A 14,788-nucleotide genomic window follows, 5' to 3' on the forward strand; every position below is an offset into this window, starting at 1 on the left:
GTCCTTCTGCAAAGCCATTGTGACTTTCTTTTGTAAGGCCCAATGTTCATTGTGCAACATCTTTTGTCTCACCTGTCCCAAACTGTCTGCCAGGCCTACTGGGAGAACTCAGTCCCAGTGGGGGAAGAGAGAGTTGAGTTGACAGGAAATGTGCCCAGAATTAATGCATTGACTCCTAGCCATTGTAAAACAGCTTCTACTTCATACAGTTCAACCCTGGAGCATGAGCAGTAAATGTCTCTCAGGCATTTCACTGTGCTTCTGATGTAGTCGGGCGTCCTACAGCTGCAAGTCTGACAGCATTGGCTGAACCAGTCCTGGTGTAAACTACTTCTTGTGGCAGCATGATGCCCTGAGTTTGCTTTCAATCACTACATTTCCCACTGGAGGCCATCCCATGAGAAGCCTCCACCAGGGTGACTTGGACTTGCTAAGACACTGGGCTAACTCTAGCCTAGTTCCAATAAATGTTTTGAGACCAAGCACACAAAACAAAAGCTAGTGTATATGTGATCAATAATGATTTGTGCTCTGCTGCTCCAGAGACAGCTTGTTTAACTGACTACCCTAACCCATGAGACACCTAGATGTTGGCTTACAAACAGGGAGGTAAACGAAACAGATTTAGCTTTAGATAAAATCCATACTCTAGAAATAAAAAAGGCCAAAAATTAACAGCACACTATAGCCATTAATAATAGAATTTAATAGAGTACGTAAAAAAACAAAAATACACAATTGGGTTCTTGTATATCTTATGATACTGGAGAAGTCCCAAGTCTTTAAAATTGAGTTCTTCAGTTAGGGGAGAGGAGTTTTGTTTGGATGAAAGGAGGGTGCAGTAAAGGAAATGAGGCTTCTGCTGATAGAGGAGAATAGGGACAGGAGCTAAACTCTGCTCCAAACTGCAGTAAAGAGGGCATGTTTATTACATCTTAAGGCCTATCTACACAGGGAAATATACTGGCGTAACTATACCAGTGTACTGCTTCCAAGCAACCGAAACATAAACTAACCTGCAATAAACCACTTGTATTCCAGAATAAGAGTGTCTACACAAGGAGTTCTAGTGGTAAAACGACTGCACTATAATTATACCAGTAAATTTCCCTGTGTAGATAAGCCCTTAGTGTTATAAGAATTAAACACTGCTTTCATGTGTGAACTAAGGTGTCATTTTGTCTATTAACAAAGTGTGTGCACTATTTAGTGTGAAATTTACAAATATATTAAAAACAATATTTGAAAGTTAGTTTTTGATAGATAAGTAAAAGGAGAAACTAAGTCCAGCATTCTGGACCAAATTTGTCTATTAGTTATGTGCTGCAACTCCCACTGAACTCAGTGGAAATTGTGTGTAGTTGATGGCTTCACTAGTGTCTGCAGCAGTGATGTGAATATTTTAGTTGCATTGATGTCAGCAATCACTTCAGGGTGAGCCCTAAGTAAGGATATGCCGACACTACAGCTGGCAGTGTGCTTCCCAGCATGGGTAGATAGACACAAGCTTGCTCTGTTTGAGCTGGCATGCTAAAAATAGTCATGTTAGATGTGGGTGACAGATGCAGTAGCTGCCCGAGTACAACTCCACCCAGACCTCCAGAGTACATACACAGGTGGCTACCCCCAACTACACTGCTATTTTTCACATGCTAGCTCAAAAGCAAACCGAGCACATCTGTCTACCTGCACTGTGAAGCAGATCCCAGCTACAGTGTAGATATAACCTATAAGATGTTGGATAGACTTTTGAAAACTGGATGGGCTCTCAGAAATTTTAAGTCACACGTACTTCCATTGAGTCTAAGGGCTGGTCTACACTACCGCTTAAGTCAATGTAATGTACGTAGCTCAGGGGTGTGAAAAAGCCACCCCCCTGAGTGACATAAGTTACATCAACTTAAGCACTGCCCACACCGGTGCTACGTCGGCAGGAGACGCTCTCCCACCGACATAGCTTCCAGCTTTTGCGGAGGTGGAGTAATTATCTGACAGAAGAGTGCTCTCCTGTCAGCATGGTGCGTCTTCACCAGGTGCAGCTGCGCCGATGTAGCGCTCTCGTGTAGACTTGCCCTCAGCCTGAGTGCCTAAGTGACTTGAAAATGAGACTAAGGCATACTTAGAGCTGATATTTGAATGTCTGCTATTAAAGGTTAAATCCAAGATTTATTTCTTGGCACTGAGCATAGAAAATCCAGATGGTTACTAACTAGAAACTTCATTTTATATTCTGGCTGAATATTGCATAACTTTAGTCAGATTGGATAGGACTAAAACAGGTAGCTTCTCCCATCATTTGTAGGCAAAATGGCACGAAACAGAAAGGCAGTGTGAGGCAAATAGAAAACAATGCAACCAACTACCATTGGCTAATGAATCCTTAAACCATGGACAGAGTAGAGCTTATTGAGAAGAGATGCAGCAGACGTTTTTGTATTTCAGAAAGATGGGATGAAACCAAAACCCCACATTCAAATATCCTTGAAAACTGGGATACCTTGGATCCAGATCTGACCTTTGCATCTGAGGCTCATCCATGATTTAATATTCTGATCGTCAAACTCCCCAAGTTTTTCGACTGTTTTTGACATGTCAAAGTCTCTCTCAAAAGCATAAGTATAATATTACTGTTGTCAAGTGGCATTTCTACTGCTCTGCTACATATACAGAATTTTTAATATCCAATGCTAGATTTCATTTCAAAGAAACAATTTAAAAAGTCAGTATAACAGGACATAAGTCTAGATCCATTTGTAAATGGCTCCTGTAAGAGTCCAAGTAATCTCCCCCCTCCACACACACACCCACACGCAGCAAGAATAAAGTCCTGTTTGACTCCAAATTTAAAACATAATAAAAATGTAACATTTATTTTGGGGATAGATTTTGAAGCTTTTACAAAGAATTATCAAAAGTATAAACTTGTATTCCTTTTCCAAATGTTTAAGTCCTTGTTAAATTTCCTGATTCAACCATTTCAAAGAGGAAACCAATTTACAGCCACACAAACAAACAATGAGAAGTTCATCTAATAATGCAATCAAAACATTTTTCTACTTGAAAAGTTGCAATGTAGAGCAACTAAAGTGTCAATTGCCTTACACACTGACTAGCCTTCCATATCTGTTTCTGGTTTTTCAATACAGTCATAAAGCGTCTGATTCAAACCACTGAAGTCAATGAGCTGTGGATTAGGCCCAAACTTAGCTGGTATTAATGTTAAATCATAAAAAGTGACAGTCTCTAACACAACTCAGAGTATATGAACTCCAGTCATCAGCAATTAATATTCTTTATTTTCCCTAAAAGTGCCCATACCAAACAGAAGATACAGCCAAGATGCTACATCTGACAGCTTTACAAGTTGTGCAACATCCATGCCAAATGGCAGATACAAAGAAGAGATTTACAACTCCAGCATCATGAAACCCAACAAAATAGAAAGCAGGATACATCCATCTCATCATCTCATTAAAGAAGAAAACAAGTTAGATTTCAGCAGAGACCTACAAGAAAAAGTGTGTGTTAATGAAAAGTCTTTTTCAAACTCCATAGCTAATTCCTTGTTGCCAAAATCAGAATGTTTTCAGGCTAAAGCTATTGGACAATTAAGTCATCTCCTGCCAGTGCCAACAGTATATGAACAAACAAGGAGAGTATGTATGAAAGAACCAAAATATGGGCATATTAGCCATCATGCTATGAACCTGGATGAACTAGACAACGATGACAGAATGACAGTAAAGCTTGACCATGACTCTGAAAATGAACACATGATGGATACAAGAACTACTGGACAAGTCCCATTTGTATTTCTGAACTATCACCATGTTTTAGCCAAACACGGTACATTTCAAACCTCATCATGTACAGCGACAGGACATGTAGCAGAAAACTATGGGTACACTTCTGAAGAGGTAAATACATTTATTTATAAAAACCAAAGTCCATCATCAGCCTCTTCTCCAGAAACCCACAAGGAGACTACACTACCCCATTATATCGGAACTTCTGTAATAATAGCCAATGGGAGGTGACGATAATAGAAATGTATTTCTTAATTAAAAACAAACCCAAACTGTAATAATTTCTAAAAAGCATGAGAAAACATGGTTACATTTACTGAGCATAGCAGAAGGTCAATGAGGGACAAACTTGTATGTGTTCTTGGCAAGTAATGTGTAATAGTACCTTTAAGGTCAGAAAAATACACATCTAGCTTCAATGCTTCATTGTTACAGATTAATCTCTGGTGTAGACTCTGCCAGTAAGAAGCCATATAAAGATCATATTTTTGTTATTTTACAGTATGTAACAAAATTAAAGGGTAAGTGTTATATGCCTAGAATTATACAGAGGCAACTCTTTTTTCATTTTTTTAAAAACTAGGACTCCAAAATATATTCAAGATTATTACCATTAATATGAACCATAAAATTTAGTTTAAATGTTATCTGACAAACACTGTGAAATATTAGAGCAATTTTCAACCCATGTTGTAAACAACCTGACAAATGAACTTTGTTTAAAAAATGGTAATGAATCCTAAGTATCCATGACATAATTGTGTGAACTAACCACAAATCACATTGTCTTGGAATGCTTATTATTTGAATAGTCTAAAACATAGTTTGATAATTCTAGCTTTATGATATATTTTAACACAGAGTCAGGAATTCATACCTTGTTGCTATCACAGTGTATTCCAGAGGGATGATAAAATGTCAAACTAGATGACACAGATACATATTAAAAAGTATTGTCATAGCAAGATTGGCACAACATGAGATCGCACTGCAAGGACTGAAAATTACTCCCAGTAAAAAAAATGCTGTGTTAAGAAATAACTTTTTGAAGTGTGTGCCACTAGATATACTGGGAGACGATTGTGCACTTTTTCAAAGAAACTATTCAAAAGACCATCCTGATAGGAATATTAGAAATTTCTTATTATAGACAGCAAAGGAAATAGTGAAAAGAATTCAGTGAAACTTTACAAGCTTGGTTCAAAAACGTGTCAGCAGTTTCTAAAGTTTTGAAAAAGTTCAGATTTTAGCAAAGTTGAATTCTCCTTTTCGACCCAAAGTCAAGATTCAGGTTTCACAGATTCTCTCACCACAAAAAACTCTGATAGACAGATTGGACACAAGAAACCACTGCAAATTACAAAAAGCAGTGTGAGTACATCTGTGTTAGATAGAGCTGAAAATTTCGCACAGCTCTCATGGTTTGGTACAATAAACTGTATCCAGGAAAAAGCATTTCAGATTAGCAGAAAATCCCTCTACTTAGTTTTGTTCAGTATTTCCAATCAAGTACCAATTAGTTATTGTCGCCTGTCCCTATGGTGCACAAATCAGGGCATAAGGAGACACATGTATTTACAACAGAACCTCATTGTTACAAACACCAGCGTTACAAACTGACCAGTCAACCACCCCATCTCCTTTGGAACGGGAAGTACACAGTCAGTCAGCAGTAGAGACTCTCCCCCTCCAAAAAAGGAAACACAGCACTGTACTGTGTTGAACGTAAACTACAAAAAAAGTAAAGGGAAAACAGCATTTTTCTTCCACATAGCAAAGTTGCAAAGCTGTATTAAGTCCACGTTCAGTTGTAAACTTTTGAAAGAACTGTAACGATTTGTTCAGAGTTGCAAATATTTTAGTTAGGAACAATCTCCATTCCCAAGGTGTTCATAGTTCTGAGGTTCTCCTGTATGTTCGTTCTATGGAGAGTAGACATGATCAGCGTACAACCCCTTTTCCATCACCTCCCTAAAAATTCTTTGTGCCCTTGATAAAATGACGAATGACTCCCTAAAATAATACATATAAACATTAACAAGTACAAATAATGGAGTCAGATAGTGTTTTATAGGAAGACTGCATTGTAGACTTGAGTCAGCAATATCTAGCGTCTTTTTTTAGTTCCATTCAAGGCTAGATTACATTATAAAAGCTTTTATCTGCCACAGCTAAATATAAATGTCTCATGCTCTGTAGGAGTATCTCTAAAGAAAGTACTCACATGGCTTGTGCAATATGGAAAAATACATGCTCATGGATTACACCTTATTAAAGATAAGTATGTTAAAGGATGTAATAAAATGTATACATTTTTAATCAATAAAGCATTTTCTGTATTTCGTACACAACAACAAAATTCATTCATCTTCCTAGGTTTTTATGAATATTAATTGATATAACAAGTAAACAGAAATGCTTTAAAGATGTGTTTAAAAAACAATTTTCAATATTTGTACTGCCTTCCTATTAAAAGGTTAATAGTATTGAGAAAGCCTTATTTTGCAATTCATCTGATGCACTGCAAGTTCACAGTTAACTGAACTTTTAATTCGCTTACAGTGCTTTTATCTCTGCCCCTGCATACTTTCACTATAATGCTCAACAAAAATATTTACTAGTAGCTACTAGAATTTTGATACCTTTACAAAAATGTTCACTGTAAATGCACTCTGTGCTTCTCCAAAGATAGAAAGGAGTCAGGGCTAAAGGAATTTTACAAGTGAATCCTATTACTGATATTGATTATGATTAGCTACAAGTGCTTTGATCTCATTGTTTAATTGACCTTCCAAACTAGTATCACTAATGTATGTATCCAACTTAATTCCTGGAAGAGTACAATGATGCCAAGACTTACATGGGTTAATTTTTTAAAATTAAAAATGTCCTGCAATGAGAAAACTGACATTGTCTGCACTGTCAAGAAGAAACCCGATGCACAGCTCTCCCATATTACATTTTGTACGGTGTGCTGCACAAGTCAGTCTAGTATATTTTTTGTTCTCTTGAGTTGGTCTTCATTTTGAAAACATGATTTCAGAAGGTACAAGTTTGGCTTTAGTGTTGTTGTTTTTTAAAGTACAATACCACAAAGTATTTTCAAGCATTTACTTTGTTATTCACACTTTGCAGCCGTAGTCAATGAATATCCGGCAGATGTTTTACAGTACATGAGGTTCTGATACATAGAGAATCAATTATGCATTCACATATGATAATGTAGATTAAGTTTCAGAACATATATTTGTCACTAAAAAAACCAAATGTGCAACATTTCCCTGAGCCACCCCAAAACAGAAACACTGATTGCATATTCACATCTGGAACATGAATGAATAATTCTATAAAGAAGTAGGAGTACAGATATATACTTTGAGACACTTAAACTACAGATGTTCACTGTGCATACTCAGCACAGTATATGGAGCAAGAATTGATTTTTTTTTAATATTAGGAAAAATATTCCATATAAGTGGAATGTAAATCAGAATAAGGGAAAAACCATTTCATTTCCCTTCTCTCTACCGCATTCATTTGAGCCAGAAATACTTTCATTGTGCAACTCCACAGATTTTTTCACTTCTTGGGGAGTTCCTGGAATGGCAAAGAAACTATGTAAAGAGAAATACAGAGTTTTAATGAAGAGTGAAATTGGAAACATTAATCACTTATTGGTGTCTCAAAATTTGTATGCTATTAGCAGAGATATCACAACACTTGTAAGTGCAGTAACAAACTTTTCTACTGAATACAGCCCTGAAGTTTCTAAACAGTTACTCAGTAGATTTACTCATTCTAAAACACAGTGATATGCACAATACACAGGTTAGAAAATATAGCTCACACACAAAACAGATGCTATTTTTATAAAAAAATGGGATATCTGCTAGAATATTGGTACTTGTCCAAAATTCACAAAATGTTACAGTAATTTTTTTTCAGTCCATCTCAGTTATGTCTCAGAACAAATGTGTCTGAGTCCACTTTTTTCCTGGAATATTTTTTTTTTTAAAATATGATTCAGAAATGAAGTATTTGGCAAATACTTGTGAAAAATACAAACACACTATTAATGCTCAGAATTATGTATGTACTCCCTAAAAATATAAAAACATATTTTGCTTATTTATTATATAAAACAAAACTGTTGAAATGTTAATAAATACTGTAGCCAAAGGAGTAATAGGTTTGATTTTTTTTTTTGAAATATAAGCATAAGGTATCATTAAGAATGACAGACACATAGTGGAGATTTTTTTGAGCATTTAGAGTTTTTAATTGTAATCAAAGCTTTGACAACATAACTTAGATTATTCTTTCAAACTATAAAATTCAAGGATTTAATTAATTTTATTCCAACTATGCATAGCAGTTTTATAGAAATAGCCTTATCTTTAAGGACTGAAAATAACCCCGTCTGTTGAATAAAACCTATCAATGGAGTATTTTAAATACATTACAAATTTACAGCATTTGATTACAACGCCTTTTCCTAAACGATTTGTGGGACTCTAATGTGTTAATTGTTCTAATTCTTTGGCTAAGTCCCATCTGTTAATGGTGAGAAAGCAGCTTCACCACAGCTTTGGCACCATGGTACCGGTCCACTACAGTAGCATAACACTGCTGAAAAATGCATGTGCTCTCCACAAATACAGGTCACCAAGAAATCAGCTAGTTTTAATAGGTTCTAATGATGGAATCTAACCCCACTAAAAGACATCAGCTGAACTGAAGCATGGGTTATGTACTACTTTCCATGCCAAATATTTCAGAGCTGTGTTTTTTGCATAACCATATGTCTCATCATAGTTCCCCAGCTCATTTCAGAAATGTAATTTTTCAAATTACTACGGTCCTATGGCTGAATCAAAAAGAGCAAAATATCTTTAACTGCCTCCCCCTGCCAAAAAACCACCAAAACCAAAATATTTTCTTACCTGCAATAGTTGAGCTACAGCATAAAGATGTAAACATTTTTCAATACAATTTCTAGATAACAGCCCTTGAAGTATATTAATCTTGCAGGATATTTATTTAAAAATGCACCAAACACTTATAAATCATCATAACAGGAGTGAGGTTTGCTTAGATCTTGAACTGTTAATTCTAAGTGCCTGATATAATCTTAAAAACACTGGAAATGGTATCAGTTCTACTTGGATACAACTCCCTGTCTCACTCTTTCCAAAGAGAGAGACAGACAGAAAGACACCTTCTCCTCCCCCAGTCACACTTGCTCAGCAAAAGTTTTGCTATCAATATACAATCTCTATAACTATTTTCACATCTAATGAGGAGTTTTATATCTGAGTCCAGGAGAAAATCTCAAATTGCAAGAAATATGGGTACCATAATGAAATACTTTTGACAGCACTTCATCGAGAAAATTGTTTGAGATGTGGCATCAGCCTAAATATGAAATAGGTGTTTTACTAATCTAGATATTTTAACACCACCACATTTTGGGATGGCTGACTTTCTACCTTTGCCCATACATATTTCTATGCTTTATCTAATTTGAATAGGGATTTTTTTAAATAAAAAAAAGTAGTAGTTATATAAAAACTCTGACTTTTTTTTTTTTTTTAACACAAGTTTGGCATAAAAACAATGAGATTACCGACTGTGTTCCCCATATACCTTAAGATGAGTGCAGAATAAAAAGGCTTTCTTGACAGTGACAGCTGCTGGTCAGAATGGCCTTACTCAGCTGTTCTGCATAAAACAGGAATTTGCTTTGTAAAATTCTGTGGTACATCTGAAGCAAAAGTCAGGTTTATGACAAATATTTCATCCAACTGAAGGGTGTTTTTCCCCTCTCAAGACAATAGGTAGTCTTGTATACACGAGAACAAGCCATTAAAAAGTGTAAAGGAAAAGTTGTATTCCCACACGATCTACTTATGCTCTGACATGTCCACACTTCATTCGTTTTCATTTACAAAAAGGAAATTAAATAATTTTTCCAATGCAGACATGTCCAGAATAGCATTACAGCGTAAAACATAAACAAAACATGGTTTTCATTAAGAACCCCCCACAGAAATCCAAAAAGCAATGACAGGAGCTATGAAAGACTGTTGGCATTTTATTATATAGCTGAAGATATATATCTGCCTGCTCTACAGGTCCTGTGGCATTTCAGCTAAGTGAAGTTTTATAGACACTCAGCTCTGCCCACAAGTACATTTTCCCCCTTAGTCTTTTTATTGGGATAATGCGCCTACTGCAACGTTCATGCAAGTGGGTCTTGGTCTGGCTAGCTGGAGGAAAAGGGGTGTTGCCCCTTTAACAGCTCCCTTTCAGCAGATGGGGAGAAAGGGGAAGTTTTCAGGTACTGACAGGAAAGGCAGAAAGCAGTTGGGCCCAGGTCAGTTGAGGGTTGCTGCATTACCCTCCTGCTGACCGAAAGTGTGTGTGTGTGGGGGGGGAGGTATTTATACCCATGCAGCCCTACCAACCCATGTGGGCAGGCCTACATTCCTATGCAGAGTCCCAAAGAAGTCAATGATGCTCCAGGAAGGCAGACAGGTCTGCATCAGTACATCTATATGCAGAAATAGGATTCTGTAAGTGTTACATGGGCTTAAACTGCACATTTTGGACCTAGATGTTGATCCACATGTTCCCAATGTTTTGAGGTGTTTGTATCCAGGGTTTTGGATCAGTCCATGACCGAGATGAGGGCATGCCACCACATTCAAATCTGGATCCAAATTTCCTGAAGTTTGGGTGGTATTTCAATCAGGGGACTGTGTTTCAGGTTAATCTCATATGGAAATTTTCAGATGAACTACAGCTGCTACTGATCTCATTACAGTATGGGCCATATGTTGTCACATTTCAAATGTAAGTCACATTCAGACAAAAAAAATCAGTAGTATCATATGGCCATGTGTTAATTCTGCTTTACAAAAAGGCTGCCTGACTGTGCCCTGATAGTCCCAGTCAGGTTTTATATTAAGGACTGTATCACAAACAGCAGTTTTCTAGATTAATTCAGCTACACAAGAGTGAGATTGGGAATGTACTGCTCTGCATTAAGGGAAGGTTTTCATGATGAAATAAACCAGACCAAGAAGAACCAAGAGCATTGTTGAATTTTCTTTTCACTGTTGATAGCTGCGGATGCTGGCAAGGAGTAAAAAGCAATATCAAAATTCTGCAGTTGACAAGTAGCAACATGCATCGTTCATAAACTGTATAAAGAAAAGGTAGAGAAGAAGAGAAGAGTAGACAACACTACATTGCAAGAATTCCTCTCAGTATTTAAGATTAGTAGCTCAAACTTAAATTTGAGTATTAAAAATAAATACTCATGTATATCTATAAGTCAGTAGTCAAAAGTTCCCAGCCCAAAGTAGTATTAAAATCTAACCAAAATCTTGTGAGAGGGAAGTTGGGCATTATTGTTTAAACATAGTATATTAAATAAGTCATTCAATATTTAGTCTCTGTTGTGTTACTTCTATCATTTTTTGGTGTGCAGTCCTGTCTGATGTAAGAAACTGACTGTTTTGTAAGGCAGAAAGTGAGAGAAACTATGACATGGAGGGCAAAATCCTCACTTTAAATACACAGACAACTTAATCGCTAGCAATTTACTGACAAAGCATCCAAATCCCAGTAAATCAGGATTACTCTAATCTACCATTACAGGCCAACTCTCCTTTACGATTTCTTGGATTTGTAATTGAGCTGATCTCCTTATATTGGTTATTTATGAAGTGAACTTTAACCCATAAATTCCATTTCTGGCTAGAAGACAGGAATGTATTTGTGAGAACCCACTTGGTTGAGCCAAGCTTCCTAAGGGAAGGGTGTAGTAATAACCAATGGCAGTCCACAGTAGGAGACATAGCTGGCTATTGGCCAGGTCACACCTGATGTCTATTGATGTGTGGTGACTGGCTTGAAGTCAATGCTCAGGTGACCAGGCTGTAAATGAAAATTTGACTAGTCCAGGAGAAGAACCTGAAAGCATATCCGCGCAGTTCGGAGCTCAAGTTCAGCTTCTCGCCTATGCCCTCCAGTCACATACTGTCTTATCTACTGTATCTGACCCAGCCTCTACAGCAATTGGGTAAGGTTGGAGGCCTGACTGCAGGGCACTTCCAAGTAAACAATCCTTAAATTCCTTGGGTTCAATTATTAACCCCACAATAGGAGGCTTGCTTTGGGAAATAGTATGGAAGTACAATAAAAGAGATTTTAGAGAGATGGTAGGAACAGAGGTTCTCACTGGAGTAGTTGCTAGCAGAGGAGACCTTAAGAACAAGGTTCCTTCTCGTATTTCATCATTTGGATGGGGTTCACCTCTCAGGGACTGAGTGAAGTACAGTCAACACTGATATCAATTCTTGAACTGAGTATTTGATGGCCAATAGCATAGGGGATGACAACTAAGTGATTCACTAATTACATATGTGGTAGGCAATTCTTGTGGAGGGTTAAGAGCTCTTGAAAGAAAGACCATGATACAAGGAGGAATGGGGTGATTTACTAAGAATCAGAGCTAGTTAACAGGCTAAGAAAAGCAGAAAATATCTATATCTTGGGAGTTATAAATTAACCCAGTTCACAGGCACTGCTGGTGGGGATGTCCAAGCATAAGGCCACCACAAGAGAGGTGCAAAGGGCCCACAGGCTAGAGATCCAGTTACAGAATGATGAAAGGATATAGAAGCCCACTGGGAGCAGAGCCAAATCAGCAAAGTTGCTCATTATTTCTAAAGGGTGGGAGGGACTATAATCTAAGTATACAGTGAGTATACAGTTAACTTAATAAACTTGCAGAATTCTTCCCACTTTCCCTTATGGGTGTGTGGTGAGTTCTTTCACGAGTCTCCTCCACAGCTGACATTAGCAGAACTCATTTCTTTAAAATCTCATAGTAAGTAATTTAAACATTTTACTGCTTATACCCAAAGCAAAACCACAACAGATGCATTATTCAAACACATTTTTTTAAAAACAAATATATGCAGCCTTTTTAGTTTCTTAAATATATTGAATTAATGATGAGCTTAACATATTCCTTTGCAAATATCTCCCTACTGTAAATGCTTACAACAAACAATACCATTAGTGAATTTTTAAAGAAATAGCAATTAGCGAAAGATTACAGGTCTCCAGTAATGGGATGATAACTAACTTTTGTAGCAACTTTCAACTAAGCTATCCATGTTAAGAAAGAAGAAACTAAAGACTGGTAAAAACTGATTTCTCCTAATCATAAGCTACCTCTCACCTCTATGCTTAAAAATATGCAACATGAAAAATGCATAGAAAATACTAACTGGTCCTTAGGGCCACTGGCTAGAAAACACAGCAGAAATTAAATAATAATGTAAAATGCTATATGTAGCTTTTACACTTCACCTCCAAATCATTCCAGTTTGATATATTGTGTATAGCCAAGATCAGCTGCTAGGTGCTGAATACTGAACAATCTTTTTAGAGCAGCTTTTTCACCAACTCTAAGGTCTACTGCTGCTTTGAGATAATAAGGTTTTTCAGCATGTCAAATGAGTTGCCATCTGGGTGCACAGACTCTACACCTTTGCCTTCCTCATGAACTTGAAGGAATCCACAATCATCTATTCCAACTATCCATGCTAATGGGCCCTCTTCACTCCAGAGACGGACGTGCCTACCACTACAAAAAAAAAAAAAAAGGGAGCACCAGTTAATTATTTAAAAATAAACTTGGAACACGTCACAAAAGTAACCCATTATATTGTTACATGTGAACTTTTCCCTCCTCTGAAACAAAATGAAAATGAAACAGTGGTTGAAATTCACCAGAGCTGGTTGTGAATTTTATATCAGTTATAAAAACAATTCAACAAGGATGACTAACAAACAGTAATCATGATAAATACTATAGAGAGAGAGCATTGAGTCTTCTATAAAGACAGTGTTATTCCTCATTTCTCTGAATCTTTAGAGATAATATTGACCTTCAGTAGAGCTCATTTTTTCCTTAGACCCCTTTTGCAGAATGCATGGTTAAAATTCACACTATTTTTACAACGTAATTTTTGATAAATTAGTACAGCACAATTTCAACATAAGCAAAACAAATAGCTATAAAACCCCAAATATTTTCATTGTTTCATGAGATGGTACATGCAAGATGCCTAACAAAGTTTTGTAATAAATGACAATACATTAACATTTTGATCTATGCTATTCTAACACCAATATAAATAATGAAAGTATGCTCTTACGTAAAACCCAACTAAGTCACTACTGCTTGAAAAGGCAATCTAGTGGAACATTCACAGTGCAAGGCAAGACATCTATGAGTTATTCCCAATTCTCTAAAGGGAAAGTTTAGGAAAAGATGAATAGAAGAGACAGCTATACTTACGCATGTATCCAGTATTTATAATATAAGGGAAGAACTCCATCAGGTCCTTTTTCCTGAAATATGTCTATCAGTCTTTCCAGCACAGTTACACTCCTAGCAATCAGGTAGTCTACTGTTAAGGACTGTAGTTTTGTCATATTTTTCTTATTGTACTCCATGATGAGATCATTGATGCATATGGTGGGATTGCTATTATTCACATTAAATCCATAGCCTGAGGAAGAAAAATCAAGAGTGCGGAGTAGGAAATATTGACTATTTCTTATCATATAACAAATGCATTTGCACTGTCTTTGATCATTTGGTGCAAAGTTTTCTAAAGGTTTTCATAAAGGATTTTCCCACCATTGTACCGTTTTTCATCAATCTCTTGCATTCCCAAATCCATGTATGCAGCTAATTACACTCAGAGCCTAGTTAACATTTATGTCCACATCCTCCCTTAAACTCCTTTCTGCCAATAAATGCCAGTTCAAATAGCCCCAACACAGTCCCATCAAGAAAATGCCATCCTACCAAACTCCTAACTTGTGACTAAAGTGAAGATTTAGGAATAAGGAAAGTGCTAGCTGTGCTGTCTCGACTGCCAATAAAAAACTGA

General features: G+C 36.7%; 2 protein-coding genes across 3 annotated transcripts in view; one reads left to right on the forward strand and one right to left on the reverse strand.

Annotated features, from left to right (window-relative positions):
• The window catches only part of SIM2 (SIM bHLH transcription factor 2), a 68,146-nt gene extending 62,088 nt beyond the window's left edge, over positions 1-6,058 (forward strand). For both annotated transcript variants that reach the window (XM_045002446.1, XM_045002445.1), the window contains exon 11: positions 3,310-6,058. In XM_045002446.1, the coding sequence (XP_044858381.1) occupies positions 3,310-4,037 (728 nt within the window). In that variant the 3' untranslated portion in view covers positions 4,038-6,058. The remainder of the gene's footprint in view (positions 1-3,309) is intronic.
• Positions 6,059-8,059: 2,001 nt separating this feature from the next.
• Positions 8,060-14,788, reverse strand: part of HLCS (holocarboxylase synthetase) — a 218,871-nt gene continuing 212,142 nt past the window's right edge. Inside the window, exons 10-11 of the mRNA XM_045002444.1 lie at positions 14,188-14,401; positions 8,060-13,470 (exon numbers count right to left, since the gene is read on the reverse strand). Of these exons, the coding sequence (XP_044858379.1) occupies positions 13,299-13,470; positions 14,188-14,401 (386 nt within the window). The 3' untranslated portion in view covers positions 8,060-13,298. The remainder of the gene's footprint in view (positions 13,471-14,187; positions 14,402-14,788) is intronic.

This window comes from Mauremys mutica, chromosome 1 (genome assembly GCF_020497125.1).
Source record: "Mauremys mutica isolate MM-2020 ecotype Southern chromosome 1, ASM2049712v1, whole genome shotgun sequence".
Lineage (NCBI taxonomy): Eukaryota > Metazoa > Chordata > Testudines > Geoemydidae > Mauremys > Mauremys mutica.